At 41.8% G+C, this 18,167-nt stretch overlaps 1 protein-coding gene across 1 annotated transcript in view; it reads right to left on the minus strand.

Annotated features, from left to right (window-relative positions):
* The window catches only part of grip2b (glutamate receptor interacting protein 2b), a 202,976-nt gene that overhangs the window by 45,618 nt on the left and 139,191 nt on the right, over nucleotides 1–18,167 (minus strand). Inside the window, 2 exon segments of the mRNA XM_082967512.1 lie at nucleotides 3,986–4,142; nucleotides 4,959–5,147. Of these exon segments, the coding sequence (XP_082823638.1) occupies nucleotides 3,986–4,142; nucleotides 4,959–5,147 (346 nt within the window).

Consider the following 18,167-nt stretch of genomic DNA (forward strand, 5'->3'; position numbering starts at 1 on the left):
CTGATTGAGGTAGTATGTACATGTAGATATGGTTAAAGTGACTATGCATATATGATGAACAGAGAGTAGCAGTAGCGTAAAAGAGGGGTTGTCGGGTGGTGGGCAGGACACAATGCAGATAGCCCGGTAGGTCAATGTGTGGGAGCATTGGTTGGTCGGCCCAATTGAGGTAGTATGTACATGAATGTATAGTTAAAGTGACTATGCATATATGATAAACAGAGAGTAGCAGCAGCGTAAAAAAGAGGGGTGGGGGGGGCACACAATGCAAATAGTACGGGTAGCAATTTGATTACCTGTTCAGGAATCTTATGGCTTGGGAGTAAAGACTGTTGAGAAGCCTTTTTGTCCTAGACTTGGCACTCCGGTATCGCTTGCCATGCGGTAGTAGAGAGAACAGTCTATGACTGGGGTGGCTGGGGTCTTTGACAATTTTTAACATTAACCTACGCTCTGGTAATTCTATAGTCTATAGGTGGGAACATTAACCTACGCTCTGGTAATTCTATAGTCTATAGGTGGGAACATTAACCTACGCTCTGGTAATTCTATAGTCTATAGGTGGGAACATTAACCTACGCTCTGGTAATTCTATAGTCTATAGGTGGGAACATTAACCTATGCTCTGATAATTCTATGTCTATAGGTGGGAACATTAACCTACGCTCTGGTAATTCTATAGTCTATAGGTGGGAACATTAACCTACGCTCTGGTAATTCTATAGTCTATAGGTGGGAACATTAACCTACGCTCTGGTAATTCTATAGTCTATAGGTGGGAACATTAACCTACGCTCTGGTAATTCTATAGTCTACAGGTGGGAACATTAATCTACGCTCTGGTAATTCTATAGTCTATAGGTGGGAACATTAACCTACGCTCTGGTAATTCTATAGTCTATAGGTGGGAACATTAACCTACGCTCTGGTAATTATATAGTCTATTGTGGGGAACATTAACCTACGCTCTGGTAATTCTATAGTCTATAGGTGGGAACATTAACCTATGCTCTGATAATTCTATAGTCTATAGGTGGGAACATTAACCTACGCTCTGGTAATTCTATAGTCTATAGGTGGGAACATTAACCTACGCTCTGGTAATTCTATAGTCTATAGGTGGGAACATTAACCTACGCTCTGGTAATTCTATAGTCTATAGGTGGGAACATTAACCTACGCTCTGGTAATTCTATAGTCTACTGTGGGGAACATTAACCTACGCTCTGGTAATTCTATAGTCTATAGGTGGGAACATTAACCTACGCTCTGGTAATTCTATAGTCTATTGTGGGGAACATTAACCTACGCTCTGATAATTCTATAGTCTATAGGTGGGAACATTAACCTACGCTCTGGTAATTCTATAGTCTATTGTGGGGAACATTAACCTACGCTCTGATAATTCTATAGTCTATAGGTGGGAACATCAACCTACGCTCTGGTAATTCTATAGTCTATAGGTGGGAACATTAACCTATGCTCTGATAATTCTATAGTCTATAGGTGGGAACATTAACCTACGCTCTGGTAATTCTATAGTCTATAGGTGGGAACATTAACCTACGCTCTGGTAATTCTATAGTCTATAGGTGGGAACATTAACCTACGCTCTGGTAATTCTATAGTCTATAGGTGGGAACATTAACCTACGCTCTGGTAATTCTATAGTCTACTGTGGGGAACATTAACCTACGCTCTGGTAATTCTATAGTCTATAGGTGGGAACATTAACCTACGCTCTGGTAATTCTATAGTCTATTGTGGGGAACATTAACCTACGCTCTGATAATTCTATAGTCTATAGGTGGGAACATTAACCTACGCTCTGGTAATTCTATAGTCTATAGGTGGGAACATTAACCTACACTCTGGTAATTCTATAGTCTATAGGTGGGAACATTAACCTACGCTCTGGTAATTCTATAGTCTATAGGTGGGAACATTAACCTACGCTCTGGTAATTCTATAGTCTATAGGTGGGAACATTAACCTACGCTCTGGTAATTCTATAGTCTATAGGTGGGAACATTAGCCTACGCTCTGGTAATTCTATAGTCTATAGTCGGGAACATTAACCTACGCTCTGGTAATTCTATAGTCTATAGTCAGGAACATTAACCTACGCTCTGGTAATTCTATAGTCTATAGGTGGGAACATCAACCTATGGTAAGTCTCTCCATGTTGTGTAAACCTGCATCAGAGACATCATGTGATAGTTTAAGAGCAGTTAATTTTAATTTAAAAAAAAGTTTTTCAATTGAACATGTATTTAACTAGGCAAGTCAGTTAAGATCAAATTCTTATTTACAATGACGGCCTACACCGGGAAAACCCGGACGATGATGGGCCAATTGTGTGCCACCCTATGGGACTCCCAATCATGGCCGGTTGTGATACAGCCTGGATGGTAGAGTACACATGGGGCCAGAGCCTTAGAGGAGGTGCTAAGAGGAGGCTGATACACTCATACATTACCCTCTCCACTAGTGACTTAGTGATAATGACGTCACAAGCAGCTCTGAGGCCTTGAGCACACAACTAGAGGTAAAATCCAATCTCAGGCAGAAACAATGACGTGACTTTTTTGCAGCCCTATCTGTGAGTCCAGCTTTAGGTGGGTTTGATGTCACGAAGGCTGCACAGGACTTTGTGGACTAACATGAAGCACCTAGTCTAAGGCGTTCTGAGTTCATGACTATGAGTAGTTCATTTTTGCAACCTGCAAAATGCCTGGTACTGTTATGGGGTATTCAGACATGAGTCTGTGGGTCTCAGTGATATCTCTGAGTGAGAGTCTGTCTCACAGTGAGTCTTACCCTGAATGTGTGTCCTAGTCATCTTTATTGAAGCCCCCATCGCTCGGTGATCATTATAACATTCTATGTAACGTACCACTGACTCAGAGGCATCATAGTGGACAGTTAAATGACCCTAAGTGGCAGGGACAGTTCATGACACTCAGATGTTTAGTGATGGCGACATCACAAGCAGCTCTGAGGTCACACAGCTACACTATTAGAAAAGAAGGTGCTATCTAAAATCTAAAATGGTTCTTCGGCTGTCCCCATAGGATAACCCTTTGAAGAACCCTTTTGGGTTCCATGTAGAACCCTTTCCACAGAAGAACCAAAAAGGTTTCTACCTGGAACCAAAAAGGGTTATCCTATGGGGACAGACAAAGAACCCTTTTGGAGCCCTTTTTTCTAGGAGTGTAGAGGCAAATAGAGCAGAAAAGCTGCACTCTCGTGGCTCAGAAGCAATAAGCCTACATTTCAGAAATACCAAAGTTTCGACTGCAATCTGCCTTCATCAGAATTTAACGGCTGTGCTGTCATGAGGGTTGCACAGGTCCTTGTGTAATATCTAGAAAAACCCTGCAACCTGCAAATATGGGATACTGTCATTGGCCTTCCATCGACCGGATACTGTTATGGGGACTACAATTGTTTCAACCTGCAAACACCGGACACTGTCCTGGGTTCTTCCATTGTTGCTAACTGCAAAGACCTGGTAAAGTCATTGGGTTTCCCATTGAAGCAACCTACAAAGACGGATACTGTTATGGGGCCTACCATTGTTTCAACCTGCAAACACCTGATACTGTCACGGGTTCTTCCATTGTTTTCCAAGAATTCCCAGGTTTTCTAGAAATCCTGGTTGGAGGATTGTTAATTTTCTACTTATTGCTTCCTGATTCCAGGAATCTTCCAACCAAGATATCTGGAAAACGTAGGAATTTGGGGAAAACGTACCAGAAATTTCCAACACTAGTTGCAACCTGTAAAGACCTGCTACTACCATGAGATCTCCAGTCCACCGTGAGTCTTACCCTGAATGCGTATATGAGGTGTGCATATCACCTACACACTTTACAGTGTCCACAGTAAGTACAGTATACAAGGAGGGGTGAGATGTGAGGCTTGAGGCTTGAGGATGTCCTGAAATGTACACCGTACAGGGGGTATCCACAGTGAGTCTTACCCTGACGGTTTGTCCCAGTCGTCTTCACTGAAGCCCCCGTCACTAAAAGGGTAGTTCTTACTACGGCGGGCCGGGGGTGGGGGGCTGTTCCTTTGCTTGGCACTCCTCCACTCATGGGGGTGCAGGGCGATGCCTGCTGCCTGGTGGATGTAGGTTCCTGCAGAGGGAGGGAGAGAGATGGGCCATATAGAGTTAAATAGACACAACATAGAAAGAGAGAGAGAGAACATGCTCTACACAAACGAGACAACAAATGGAAGGACCATGAGAAAGAGGTGGATAGGGTATAATAAAACAACTATATTTCTATTTTTCAACCTGTATAAGCAAACATGGACGATAGCATCATGGCTGAGGTAGTCCGGACCTGGTCTTCCCATAGACATCCTGTATAGGCCTACCACTGGTCTTCCCATAGACATCCTGTATACGCCGACCACTGGTCTTCCCATAGACATCCTGTATAGGCCTACTGTACCACTGGTCTTCCCATATACATCCAGTATAGGCCTACTACTGGTCTCCCTATAGACATCCTGTATAGGCCTACCACTGGTCTCCCTATAGACATCCTGTATAGGCCTACCACTGGTCTCCCTATAGACATCCTGTATAGGCCTACCACTGGTCTCCCTATAGACATCCTGTATAGGCCTACCACTGGTCTCCCTATAGACATCCTGTATAGGCCTACTGTACCACTGGTCTTCCCATATACATCCTGTATAGGCCTACTACTGGTCTCCCTATAGACATCCTGTATAGGCCTACCACTGGTCTCCCTATAGACATCCTGTATAGGTCTACCACTGGTCTCACCTTGGCTGCCGTAGCAAGTGTAAATTCCTGAGCCATCCCAGGACTACGTTATAACACCATGTATAGGTCTACCACTAACCCTAGCTTCAACCCTGGCCCTAACCATAACCATAACCCTTCCACACATTTCACCATGTCTACCACTAGTCTTTACCCTGGCTTCCGTAGCCGGCGTCAATGCCGGATCCGTCCCAGGACTCCATGGCAGAGTCCACACTGGGTATGGTGGTGGAGTAGATCTCTGACAGCTTGTTGGTCTTCTGAGAGTCTGTCATGTCTGATATGTCCTCTGTGTCACTCAAATCATTCTCCATCTCTCCATCCTTCTTCTTCTCGTCTGCTACTGAGGGAGGAAGAGGGAACAATCTATTCAGAGAACGGTCTTTGGGTCTTGTCGATACCACTAATTTACCAAATTTACCAGAATCTTCTGTCATTTTGGTAATTAACAGGTAATCTATGGTAAATTTGATAATTTACACTTGAATAACTTTAAAAAAGGCTCTCCCTCGCCCTCCCTTTGGCAAATCTGACAATAACTCTATTCTCCTGATTCCTGCGTACAAGCAAAAACTAAAACAGGAAGTACCAGTAACACGCTCAATAGACTGGAATATGTTCCGGGATTCATCCGATAAAATTGAGGAGTTTACCACATCAGTCACCGGCTTCATTAATAAGTGCATTGATGACGTTGACCCCACAGTGACCGTACATACAGTACATACCCAAACCAGAAGCCATGAGTTACAGGCAACATCCGCACTGAGCTAAAGTTTAGAGCTGCCGCTTTCAAGGAGCCGGACACTAATACAGAACGCTTATAAGAAATCTTACTACGACCTCAGACGAGCCATCAAACAGGCAAAGTGTCAATACAGGACTAAGATCGAATCCTACTATGCTCATTGAATGTGGCAGGGCTTGCAAAACTATCACGGACTACAAAGGGAAACCCAGCTGCGAGCTGCCCAGGTTAACATTCACTATGGCCGTGGAGCCATCTTGTTGCCCTCCAGTCCTGGTTAAGACCATAATGGCTCATAATAATGGGCGGAACGTAGCAAAAGGAATGGCATCAAACACCTGGAAACCATGTGTTTGATGTATTTGATACCATTCCACTGACTCCGCTCCAGTCATTACCACGAGCCCGTTCTCCCCAATTAAGTTTCCACTAATCTCCTTTGGTTAAGACTAACACTGACTCTTTTTATACAATTTTAGACCATTGATTAAATGTATTTGCCTTACCTGTTTTATAATAGTTTGTCATTCTGTGAATACATTTCCTTTGCGTATTAGCAATACCAAGTATCACAGATTTCAATATGCTCACTTAAAAGGTTATTTTGAGCAATGCAGAAACTGACAGCAGCTCTTTTTAAACGGAGGCTTGTAGAGGAAGAAAAAAAACTGTGCTTAGAATACCTGTTCTGACTCGTGAGCCTGTAAAGCAGCCTCATGGCCCTGTTGACTTGCAGAATCTTGTCTACCCTGCACTGTCTGGTGTGGAGCACACACGTGCCCCCATCAAATGTCTGTATGACATATTATGTGTGTGTGTTTATGTAATTAATTGATTGATTAAGTTAGTTAGTAAATCAATAATTAAGCCAATGTGTATATCGCTGATTCATGATCTATGTTAGGGTTCGTGCAGATATCCAAGGGTTTCTCACATTCAGAATATGACTGATGAGATAATAATACATTAATAAGTGACTGTAATCGATAAGATATGAAAATATCTGAAGAGTTATAATTCAGGAAATAGAAACTCTTTAAACATTTTACTGTGGTGCCCCGACTTCCTAGTTAAAGTTACATGATTAGTTTAATCGCATAATAAAATTACAGACAGAGAATTGATTTGATAAATTAACAGTCTTCACATTTAAAACTTCTTCGGGATCGTTGTCCCTTCCACAGGACAGTTGAGTTAACGTAGGCTAATGCGATTAGCATGAAGTTGTAAGTAACAAGAACATTTCCCAGGACATAGACATATCTGATATTGTCAGAAAGCTTAAAATCTTGATAATCTAGCTGCACTGTCCACTTTACAGTAGCTATTACAGTGAATTTTGAACATGAAAAGTTATTAATAAACAAATTAAGCACATATGGGCAGTCTTGATACAAAATTTGGAACAGAAAAGCAATTGTTTATTGGATCAGTCTAAAACTTTGCACATACGCTGATGCCTTCTAATGGCCACAATCTAAATTGCACCTGGGCTGGAATAATACATTATGGCCTTTTTCTTGCATTTCAAAGATGATGGTACAAAAAAAGTACAAAAGAACGGTTGTTTTTTTCTTTGTATTATCTTTAACCAGATCTACTGTGTTATATTCTATTACATTCCTTTCACATTTCCATAAACTCCAAAGTGTGTCCTTTCAAATGGTACCAAGAATATGCATATCCTTGCTTCAGGGCCAGAGCTACAGGCAGTTAGATTTGGGTATGTCGTTTTAGGCGAAAATGTAACAAAAGGGGCTAATCCTTAAAAGTTTTTGATGATAGTCAACGCTATGACATTAAACTAGGCAAGTCAATTAAGAACAAATTATTATTTACAATGACGGCCTACCAAGAGGCAAAAGGCCTCCTGCGGGGACGGAGGCTGGGATTAAAATAAAAATGTGGGACAAAACACACATCACAACAAGAGAGACACCATGACACCACATAAAGAGAGACCTAAGACAATAACACAACATGGCAGCAACACAACATGACAGCACAACACGGTAGCAACACTGTATGGTAGCAACACAGCATGGTAGCAACACAACATAGAAGCAGCACAAACATGGTACATTGTTAGGTACAGACAACAGCACGAAGGTCAAAAAGGTAGAGACAACAATACATCACGCGAAGCAGCCACAAGTGTTGTTAACAGTGGAAAAAGAGGGAAGAGCTAGTCGCATTAAAAGGGCTGGGAGATAAGGAAGTGTTTGATGGGCAAGGGGGCAAGGCTGAGTCAAATAAGGAATCTTGACTTAATGAAGTGGTGATTAAAGAGCTCAGCCATGTGCTTCTTGTCAGTAACAACCACATCATCAACATTAAGGGACATGGGCAGCTGTGAGGAGGGTTTATTCTCCAGGTCTTCCACCGTTTTCCAGAACTTCTTGGGGTTAGACCCACAGAGAGAGAACTGCAACCTTAAAGTAACTAATGTTGGCCTTCTGGATAGCCTGAGTACACTTGTTTCTCATATGCCTGAATGACAGCCAGTGAGCTTGAGTACACTTGTTTCTCATATGCCTGAATGACAGCCAGTGAGCTTGAGTACACTTGTTTCTCATATGCCTGAATGACAGCCAGTGAGCTTGAGTACACTTGTTTCTCATATGCCTGAATGACAGCCAGTCAACCTGAATATTTGTGTGCAGAGCCTTTCGCCAAATAGTGCTCTTGAGGTGGAGTAACTCTGCCAGATCGAACCAGGGGCTGAACCTGTTTTTAATTCTCATTTTCTTTATGGGGCCATGCTTGTTAACAATAGCACTGAAAAGATAAAAAAAAATCAAGCTGATTCTATACCAATTTACAGAGGCCTGGTCATGAAGGAAGGCTTGCTCATTAAAGTTTTTCAGTAAGCATCTATGACAAATCAGGACAGGTCGTTTAACTGAGCAGCCATTACGAACACAGGCTGTAAAACAGTGATCACAAAGGTCATTACAGAAAACACCAGACTTAAACCTATCAGGATTATTTGTGAGCATAACATCAAGGAGAGTAGGCTTTTCTGGGTGCTTGGGGTCATACCTTGTGAGATTGGTAAAGATCTGAGAGAGATTTAGGGAGCCCCATTGTTTTAAGATTTGGTCAGGCAGTTTAAGCATGTCCCAGTTTAGGTCACCTAGCAGGACACATTCAGGGGCCAGGAGAGAGCTTAGGACAAGTAGGGAACAGGCCGGTGCTACAGCCAATAAAGCGAGAAAAAGGTTATAACCAGAAAGGTAAACGTCAGTGTTCAGAACACTCTTTCTTAATCATGTCTCAGTAATTACTAACACATCTGGATTGGAGCTGTGAACCCACACTTTCTATTGATCAATTAGATAACACGGTTCCAGTGTTAGTGATCAGAATACCCAAGCTTTTACGAGAGCACAAATCATCAGAGCACAAGTCAGAATTAGGGCTAGCAACAGTAGACAGGCCAGACTGTACTATAGCAACAGTAGACAGGCCAGACTGTACTATAGCAACAGTAGACAGGCCAGACTGTACTATAGCAACAGTAGACAGGCCAGGCTGTACTATAGCAACAGTAGACAGGCCAGACTGTACTATAGCAACAGTAGACAGGCCAGGCTGTATTATAGCAACAGTAGACAGGCCAGGCTGTACTATAGCAACAGTAGACAGGCCAGGCTGTACTATAGCAACAGTAGACAGGCCAGGCTGTATTATAGCAACAGTAGACAGGCCAGGCTGTACTATAGCAACAGTAGACAGGCCAGACTGTACTATAGCAACAGTAGACAAGCCAGGCTGTATTATAGCAACAGTAGACAGGCCAGGCTGTACTATAGCAACAGTAGACAGGCCAGGCTGTACTATAGCAACAGTAGACAGGCCAGGCTGTACTATAGCAACAGTAGACAGGCCAGGCTGTATTATAGCAACAGTAGACAGGCCAGACTGTACTATAGCAACAGTAGACAGGCCAGGCTGTACTATAGCAACAGTAGACAGGCCAGGCTGTACTATAGCAACAGTAGACAGGCCAGGCTGTACTATAGCAACAGTAGACAGGCCAGGCTGTACTATAGCAACAGTAGACAGGCCAGGCTGTATTATAGCAACAGTAGACAGGCCAGGCTGTACTATAGCAACAGTAGACATGCCAGGCTGTACTATAGCAACAGTAGACAGGCCAGGCTATACTATAGCAACAGTAGACAGGCCAGGCTGTATTATAGCAACAGTAGACAGGCCAGACTGTACTATAGCAACAGTAGACAGGCCAGACTGTACTATAGCAACAGTAGACAGGCCAGGCTGTACTATAGCAACAGTAGACAGGCCAGACTGTACTATAGCAACAGTAGACAGGCCAGACTGTATTATAGCAACAGTAGACAGGCCAGACTGTACTATAGCAACAGTAGACAGGCCAGACTGTACTATAGCAACAGTAGACAGGCCAGGCTGTACTATAGCAACAGTAGACAGGCCAGGCTGTACTATAGCAACAGTAGACAGGCCAGGCTGTATTATAGCAACAGTAGACAGGCCAGACTGTACTATAGCAACAGTAGACAGGCCAGGCTGTATTATAGCAACAGTAGACAGGCCAGGCTGTACTATAGCAACAGTAGACAGGCCAGGCTGTTCTATAGTAACAATAGATGGGCTAGGCTGTACCAAAACAACAGTAGACAGGCCAAGGTGTACAAGCATATTTCCAGATATCATCAGCGGTAATACAATCAGGGCACGGCAGAGGACAGGGAGAGCTCTGCAGTGTTGATTTTCTATGACATTTGAATGTGCATCAGATGGCAACAAGATCATACTGTACAGCAATTTCATCAGGTAACATGAATACAAAGCCGGCGAGAGGTGGTTAGAATGGGATGGGAGGCCAAAAGACAGTGTAACCAATAGAGAGTCAGAGTCGCGAGTGACGGAACAAACATTATCTGTCGGGTAAACAAGCAAGTTCATAGTCAACAAAGCAAACAGGAGTCACGAAGCAAACAGCACAAAGCACAAGAAAAAAACAAAATGGCTTGGGACTAGCTATTGTAAGTTCAAAGAGTCACTCTCCCCAACAAAATAACATGCGAGAGTAGCGCTCTATGAGTCCAGTAGGCTATACAAATTAAATTCAATAAAATAAATAAATAGCAGGCCTTTGCTAGTTAATTAAAGTGTTTCTGAGTAAAGCTCACATAATATGTTTCATAAGCTAATTAGCCTACATAAAAAATTCAGATTAGTCCAAAGATCAGAAAAAAATATATATAATAATTCAGATGAGTTGAAAGCTCAGGGGAGAGGGGGGAGTGTGGCGGGGGTACCTGTACCAGACAGTGGGAGACAGGCCAGGGCAGACAGTGAACAGATCGCTGGGTGGGATACAAGCAGCAGTGCAGCAGGCAACAGGAGTAGGAGTCACACCCATTTGGGAATAGCTTTTGTCGGGAGGCTGAGTAGGAGAGGAGGCGTTCAACCTTACCAGACCGGTGCATGGTGGAGCAGATGAAGTGTCCGAAGTGAAACAGCTAAACGAAAAACGATGGGCGAAGACAAAACCAAGGCACAGGTAAAACTGCTAAATTCCAAAGCCAGATCAAATGACAATTCAAGTAAAAAGTGAAAGGTAAATTCTGTTCCAGTAGCGAACTTCACGCGGGCCTTAGACACTATCGACCATGCACAACTTCTACATTCTCTAAGCAGACTAGGCCCTTCAAAGCACATCTGGCTCTTAATCCGCAGCTACTGCATCAAACAGTCAGTACAGGCTGGGGTCCCTCAAGGCAGCGTCCTTGCCCCACTCCTGTTTGTTCTCTGCACTAGACAAACCTGATGCCATCTAGTGTTGAACCCATCCAAAATGTAGACGATCTGACCCTTTCTGAACATCTCTCTACCAGGCCAGATGCAAGCTTCTGTGGAAAACAGTCACAGCATGGGGTCAGACAAACTGCCTCACAGCCAATGCACTGAAAACCAAAGACATGGTTATTATCTTCAGGAAGTCTCAAAACAGATGGACTCCTCCTCCTGTTGTCCTGAACGGCAAGGCAGTGGAACGTGTGGACACCTTTAAGCTCCTTGGGGTGCAGCTCTCCTATGACCTCTCATGGGATGCCCATGTTAGATACATGCTGAAGAGGGCTCAGGCCAGGAGCGCTGGTCTTCAGATGTTCTGACCACACATACAGTACCAGTCAAAGGTTTGGACACACCTACTAATTCCAGAGTTTTTCTTTATTTTTACTATTTTCTACATTGTAGAATAATAGTGAAGACATCAAAACTATGAAATAACACATATGGAATCATGTAGTAAACAAAAAAGTGTTAAACAGAGATTCTTCATAGTAGCTACCCTTTGTCTTGATGAAAAACCCTTGAATGAGTAGGTTTGTCCAAACTTTTGACTGGTACTGTATATGACATTTACCTGTCCTGGAATATGCTCTGCCTATCCTGGAATATGCCTCACCTGTCTTGGAATATGCTTCACCTGTCCTGGAATATGCTTCACCTGTCCAGGAATATGCTTTACCTGTCTTGGAATATGCTTCACCTGTCTTGGAATATGCTTCACCTGTCTTGGAATATGCTTCACCCGTCTTGGAATATGCTTCACCTGTCCTGGAATATGCTTCACCTGTCCAGGAATATGCTTCACCTGTCCTGGAATATGCTTCACCTGTTTGGGCATGTCTCCCAAAGCTCCTGATGAAAGACATGGAAAGCCTTCAGAGAAGATGTTGACGTATCATCTGAATACCCTGAATGATACATTCCCTAGGCTGAAGGCAAAAAAAGACGAGGCCACAAGATGAGAGTTCACTTGACTACTGAAGGAGGGGACCCGTCCTTTTTTCTTGGCTCTGACCACAAAACCAAACCACAGCCAATCAGCTGTACAAAAAGACACCAGCTGAACTTTCTGCCTACAGCGTATAGACTTACCCAGTAGTGTAGCTGTGGTCATTTCTTCAATACGGAACTGGAATGTGCAAAGATAACTTAACTTTGAACCCCAAAATAAATCACTTTATAGATCACTAGTGTGTTTTTATGTACACTACCGTTCAACAGTTTGGGGTCACTTAGAAATGTCCTTGTTTTTGAAAGAAAAGCACATTTTTTTGTCCATTAAAATAACATCAAATTGATCAGAAATACAGTGCAGACATTGTTAATGTTGTAAATGACTATTGTAGCTGGAAATGGCAGATTTTTTATGGAATATCTACATAGGTGTACAGAGGCCCATTATCAGCAACCATCACTCCTGTGTTCTAATGGCACGTTGTGTTAGCTAATCCAAGGCCACTAGGAGTCATCTTATAAAATTAAACCTTGAAAGCTAACAAAATTCTGGTAGTTTACTGGTAAACTTTTTTTCAATTGCTAATATGCATTGGTCAAAACTGGAGTCACATTGTCAAAACTCTTCACACAGTCAGCGAAACAGAAGTGTACGTGGACCAAAATGTGAATAATTTTTCATTGCTTTCACACAAAATGCATTCAATGACCACATTCTCCGAAATCCATTAACTCTTTTCTCATTCATACTCTACCACCTGCAAAACTATATATTTGCAGCACATGTTTTCAAATGCTAACACACTGTTTCCAAAACTGTTAAAAACACATTCAAAACAGAATGATGGTAAATGTTGTGCATTTCTGCTGTAACCAGATTGAAACGTAGAAAATCTCAGCAGAATATTTAATCATTCCAAACACAGGTAATTGCAATTGGTAATTGGTAATTGCAATTTCAGCTGAAAGCCGACCCAAGTGTCCTGTTTTTAGTCTTGTTACCAAACAGACAAAAGAGGACGGCTTAGGAATGGTTTAGTTTGGAAACATGGATCAAGGAAGACAGGTTGGTGGGGAAAGAAGAGTGGCAGGGAGAGGGAGAATACATGGAGGACAAAGGAGAGGAAGAGATAAGGGCCACAATTATTGACCATGTTGTAAACCATGTTGTAAACCATGTTGTAAACCATGTTGTAAACCATGTTGTAAACCATGTCGTAAACTATGTTGTAAACCATGTTGTAAACCATGTTGTAAACTGTGTTGTAAACCATGTTGTGAACCATGTTGTAAACCATGTTGTAAACTATGTTGTAAACCATGTTGTAAACCATGTTGTAAACCATGTTGTAAACCATGTTGTAAACCATGTTGTAAACCATGTTGTAAACCATGGTCTCTCTTTGAGAGAGGCAGGTTCAAGGGTGCAACCAAATCTGCAGCGTTCAATAGTTGCATCAATAGTATGAATTTTCTGGCAAAACAGGTGAGATGTGCATCCGTCAATGATAATTGAACTACATATTACAGTACAATACAGTATGTTCACATTTTTACATGTACTGACATTTAGAAATATATTGATTGTTTTGTGTTTTTCAGTTGGATCCAAAGGTTGTCTCCCACAGGAGGGAGAGGCAGAATATTATCAGATGTGCCATTGTTGACATAGTAATTGGCAACATTGCAATAAAATTGCGGGAAATTCGGGACAGAGTGCTGGCAGACAATATCACTTTTGGGAATGTGAATACGGTCAGCACAACGACAATTGCCAGAGTCCTAGAGAAACATAAAATAAAGATGAAGCAGTTGTACACTGTACCCTTTGAGAGAAACGGGGAACGTGTGAAAGAACTCTGGCATCAATATGTCCAGGTCAGATGTCTGTTCAATAACCAAACCAAACAGTACATACACAGCTATGCTTAATGTAAAGTACTGTAAAACAGTGGATTTACTGTATTTTAGAGAGTAATGAAGATGGAAGCCAGGCGAACAGCACATACATTCATCTTTGTGGATGAAGCTGGATTCAACCTGGCAAAAACACGCCACATGTGAAGAAATGTGATTGGACAGAGAGCAACCGTGGATGTCACAGGCCAGAGAGGAGCTAACATCACAATGTGTGCAGCGCTGTCCCATGATGGTTTGCTGTTACACAAACCACTCATTGGCCCCTACAATACAGAGAGGCTCATTTATTTCTTGGATGACCTGCATAATCAACTTGTGCCAGCGGAGGAGAGAGGGGCAAGAAACTCCCCTACCTTCATGTTGTGTGGGATAATGTGGCATTCCACCACTCTGCTGCAGTCACAGACTGGTTTGCTGCACATCCCAGGATGTCAGTACTATTCCTGCCTCCATACTCCCCCTTCCTAAACCCCATAGAGGAGTTTCTCTGCGTGGAGGTGGAAGGTTTATGACCACCATCCACATGACCAGATGTCCTTACTGGATGCCATGAATGCAGGGTGTGGAGACACTTCTCCTGAAGACTGCCAGAGTTGGATTAGACATTCCACAAGATACTTTCCAAGACGCATCACCAGAGAAGACATAAGGTGTGATGTTGATGAGAACTTGTGGCCAAATGCAGGAGAGACGGAGAACTAGAACCCTCACAGTACTGTACAGTATGAGTGATTATACTATACATGTTGATGAGAACTAGAACCCTCACAGTACTGTACAGTATGAGTGATTATACATGTTGATGAGAACTAGAACCCTCACAGTACTGTACAGTATGAGTGATTATACTAGACATGTTGATGAGAACTAGAACCCTCACAGTACTGTACAGTATGAGTGATTATACTAGACATGTTGATGAGAACTAGAACCCTCACAGTACTGTACAGTATGAGTGATTATACTATACATGTTGATGAGAACTAGAACCCTCACAGTACTGTACAGTATGAGTGATTATACTAGACATGTTGATGAGAACTAGAACCCTCACAGTACTGTACAGTATGAGTGATTATACATGTTGATGAGAACTAGAACCCTCACAGTACTGTACAGTATGAGTGATTATACTAGACATGTTGATGAGAACTAGAACCCTCACAGTACTGTACAGTATGAGTGATTATACTATACATGTTGATGAGAACTAGAACCCTCACAGTACTGTACAGTATGAGTGATTATACTAGACATGTTGATGAGAACTAGAACCCTCACAGTACTGTACAGTAGGAGTGATTATACTATACATGTTGATGAGAACTAGAACCCTCACAGTACTGTACAGTATGAGTGATTATACTAGACATGTTGATGAGAACTAGAACCCTCACAGTACTGTACAGTATGAGTGATTATACATGTTGATGAGAACTAGAACCCTCACAGTACTGTACAGTATGAGTGATTATACTAGACATGTTGATGAGAACTAGAACCCTCACAGTACTGTACAGTATGAGTGATTATACTATACATGTTGATGAGAACTAGAACCCTCACAGTACTGTACAGTATGAGTGATTATACTAGACATGTTGATGAGAACTAGAACCCTCACAGTACTGTACAGTAGGAGTGATTATACTATACATGTTGATGAGAACTAGAACCCTCACAGTACTGTACAGTATGAGTGATTATACATGTTGATGAGAACTAGAACCCTCACAGTACTGTACAGTATGAGTGATATACTGACATGTTGATGAGAACTAGAACCCTCACAGTACTGTACAGTATGAGTGATTATACTATACATGTTGATGAGAACTAGAACCCTCACAGTACTGTACAGTATGAGTGATTATACTATACATGTTGATGAGAACTAGAACCCTCACAGTACTGTACAGTATGAGTGATTATACTAGACATGTTGATGAGAACTAGAACCCTCACAGTACTGTACAGTAGGAGTGATTATACTAGACATGTTGATGAGAACTAGAACCCTCACAGTACTGTACAGTATGAGTGATTATACTAGACATGTTGATGAGAACTAGAACCCTCACAGTACTGTACAGTATGAGTGATTATACTAGACATGTTGATGAGAACTAGAACCCTCACAGTACTGTACAGTAGGAGTGATTATACTATACATGTTGATGAGAACTAGAACCCTCACAGTACTGTACAGTATGAGTGATTATACATGTTGATGAGAACTAGAACCCTCACAGTACTGTACAGTATGAGTGATTATACTAGACATGTTGATGAGAACTAGAACCCTCACAGTACTGTACAGTAGGAGTGATTATACTATACATGTTGATGAGAACTAGAACCCTCACAGTACTGTACAGTAGGAGTGATTATACTATACATGTTGATGAGAACTAGAACCCTCACAGTACTGTACAGTATGAGTGATTATACATGTTGATGAGAACTAGAACCCTCACAGTACTGTACAGTATGAGTGATTATACTAGACATGTTGATGAGAACTAGAACCCTCACAGTACTGTACAGTATGAGTGATTATACTAGACATGTTGATGAGAACTAGAACCCTCACAGTACTGTACAGTATGAGTGATTATACTAGACATGTTGATGAGAACTAGAACCCTCACAGTACTGTACAGTAGGAGTGATTATACTATACATGTTGATGAGAACTAGAACCCTCACAGTACTGTACAGTATGAGTGTTATACTATACATGTTGATGAGAACTAGAACCCTCACAGTACTGTACAGTATGAGTGATTATACTAGACATGTTGATGAGAACTAGAACCCTCACAGTACTGTACAGTATGAGTGATTATACTATACATGTTGATGAGAACTAGAACCCTCACAGTACTGTACAGTATGAGTGATTATACTATACATGTTGATGAGAACTAGAACCCTCACAGTACTGTACAGTATGAGTGATTATACTAGACATGTTGATGAGAACTAGAACCCTCACAGTACTGTACAGTATGAGTGATTATACTAGACATGTTGATGAGAACTAGAACCCTCACAGTACTGTACAGTATGAGTGATTATACTAGACATGTTGATGAGAACTAGAACCCTCACAGTACTGTACAGTATGAGTGATTATACTAGACATGTTGATGAGAACTAGAACCCTCACAGTACTGTACAGTATGAGTGATTATACTAGACATGTTGATGAGAACTAGAACCCTCACAGTACTGTACAGTAGGAGTGATTATACTATACATGTTGATGAGAACTAGAACCCTCACAGTACTGTACAGTATGAGTGTTATACTATACATGTTGATGAGAACTAGAACCCTCACAGTACTGTACAGTATGAGTGATTATACTAGACATGTTGATGAGAACTAGAACCCTCACAGTACTGTACAGTATGAGTGATTATACTATACATGTTGATGAGAACTAGAACCCTCACAGTACTGTACAGTATGAGTGATTATACTATACATGTTGATGAGAACTAGAACCCTCACAGTACTGTACAGTATGAGTGATTATACTAGACATGTTGATGAGAACTAGAACCCTCACAGTACTGTACAGTATGAGTGATTATACTAGACATGTTGATGAGAACTAGAACCCTCACAGTACTGTACAGTATGAGTGATTATACTAGACATGTTGATGAGAACTAGAACCCTCACAGTACTGTACAGTATGAGTGATTATACTATACATGTTGATGAGAACTAGAACCCTCACAGTACTGTACAGTAGGAGTGATTATACTATACATGTTGATGAGAACTAGAACCCTCACAGTACTGTACAGTATGAGTGATTATACTATACATGTTGATGAGAACTAGAACCCTCACAGTACTGTACAGTATGAGTGATTATAC

This window comes from Salmo salar, chromosome 22 (assembly GCF_965601325.2).
Source record: "Salmo salar chromosome 22, fSalSal1, whole genome shotgun sequence".
Taxonomy (NCBI): domain Eukaryota; kingdom Metazoa; phylum Chordata; class Actinopteri; order Salmoniformes; family Salmonidae; genus Salmo; species Salmo salar.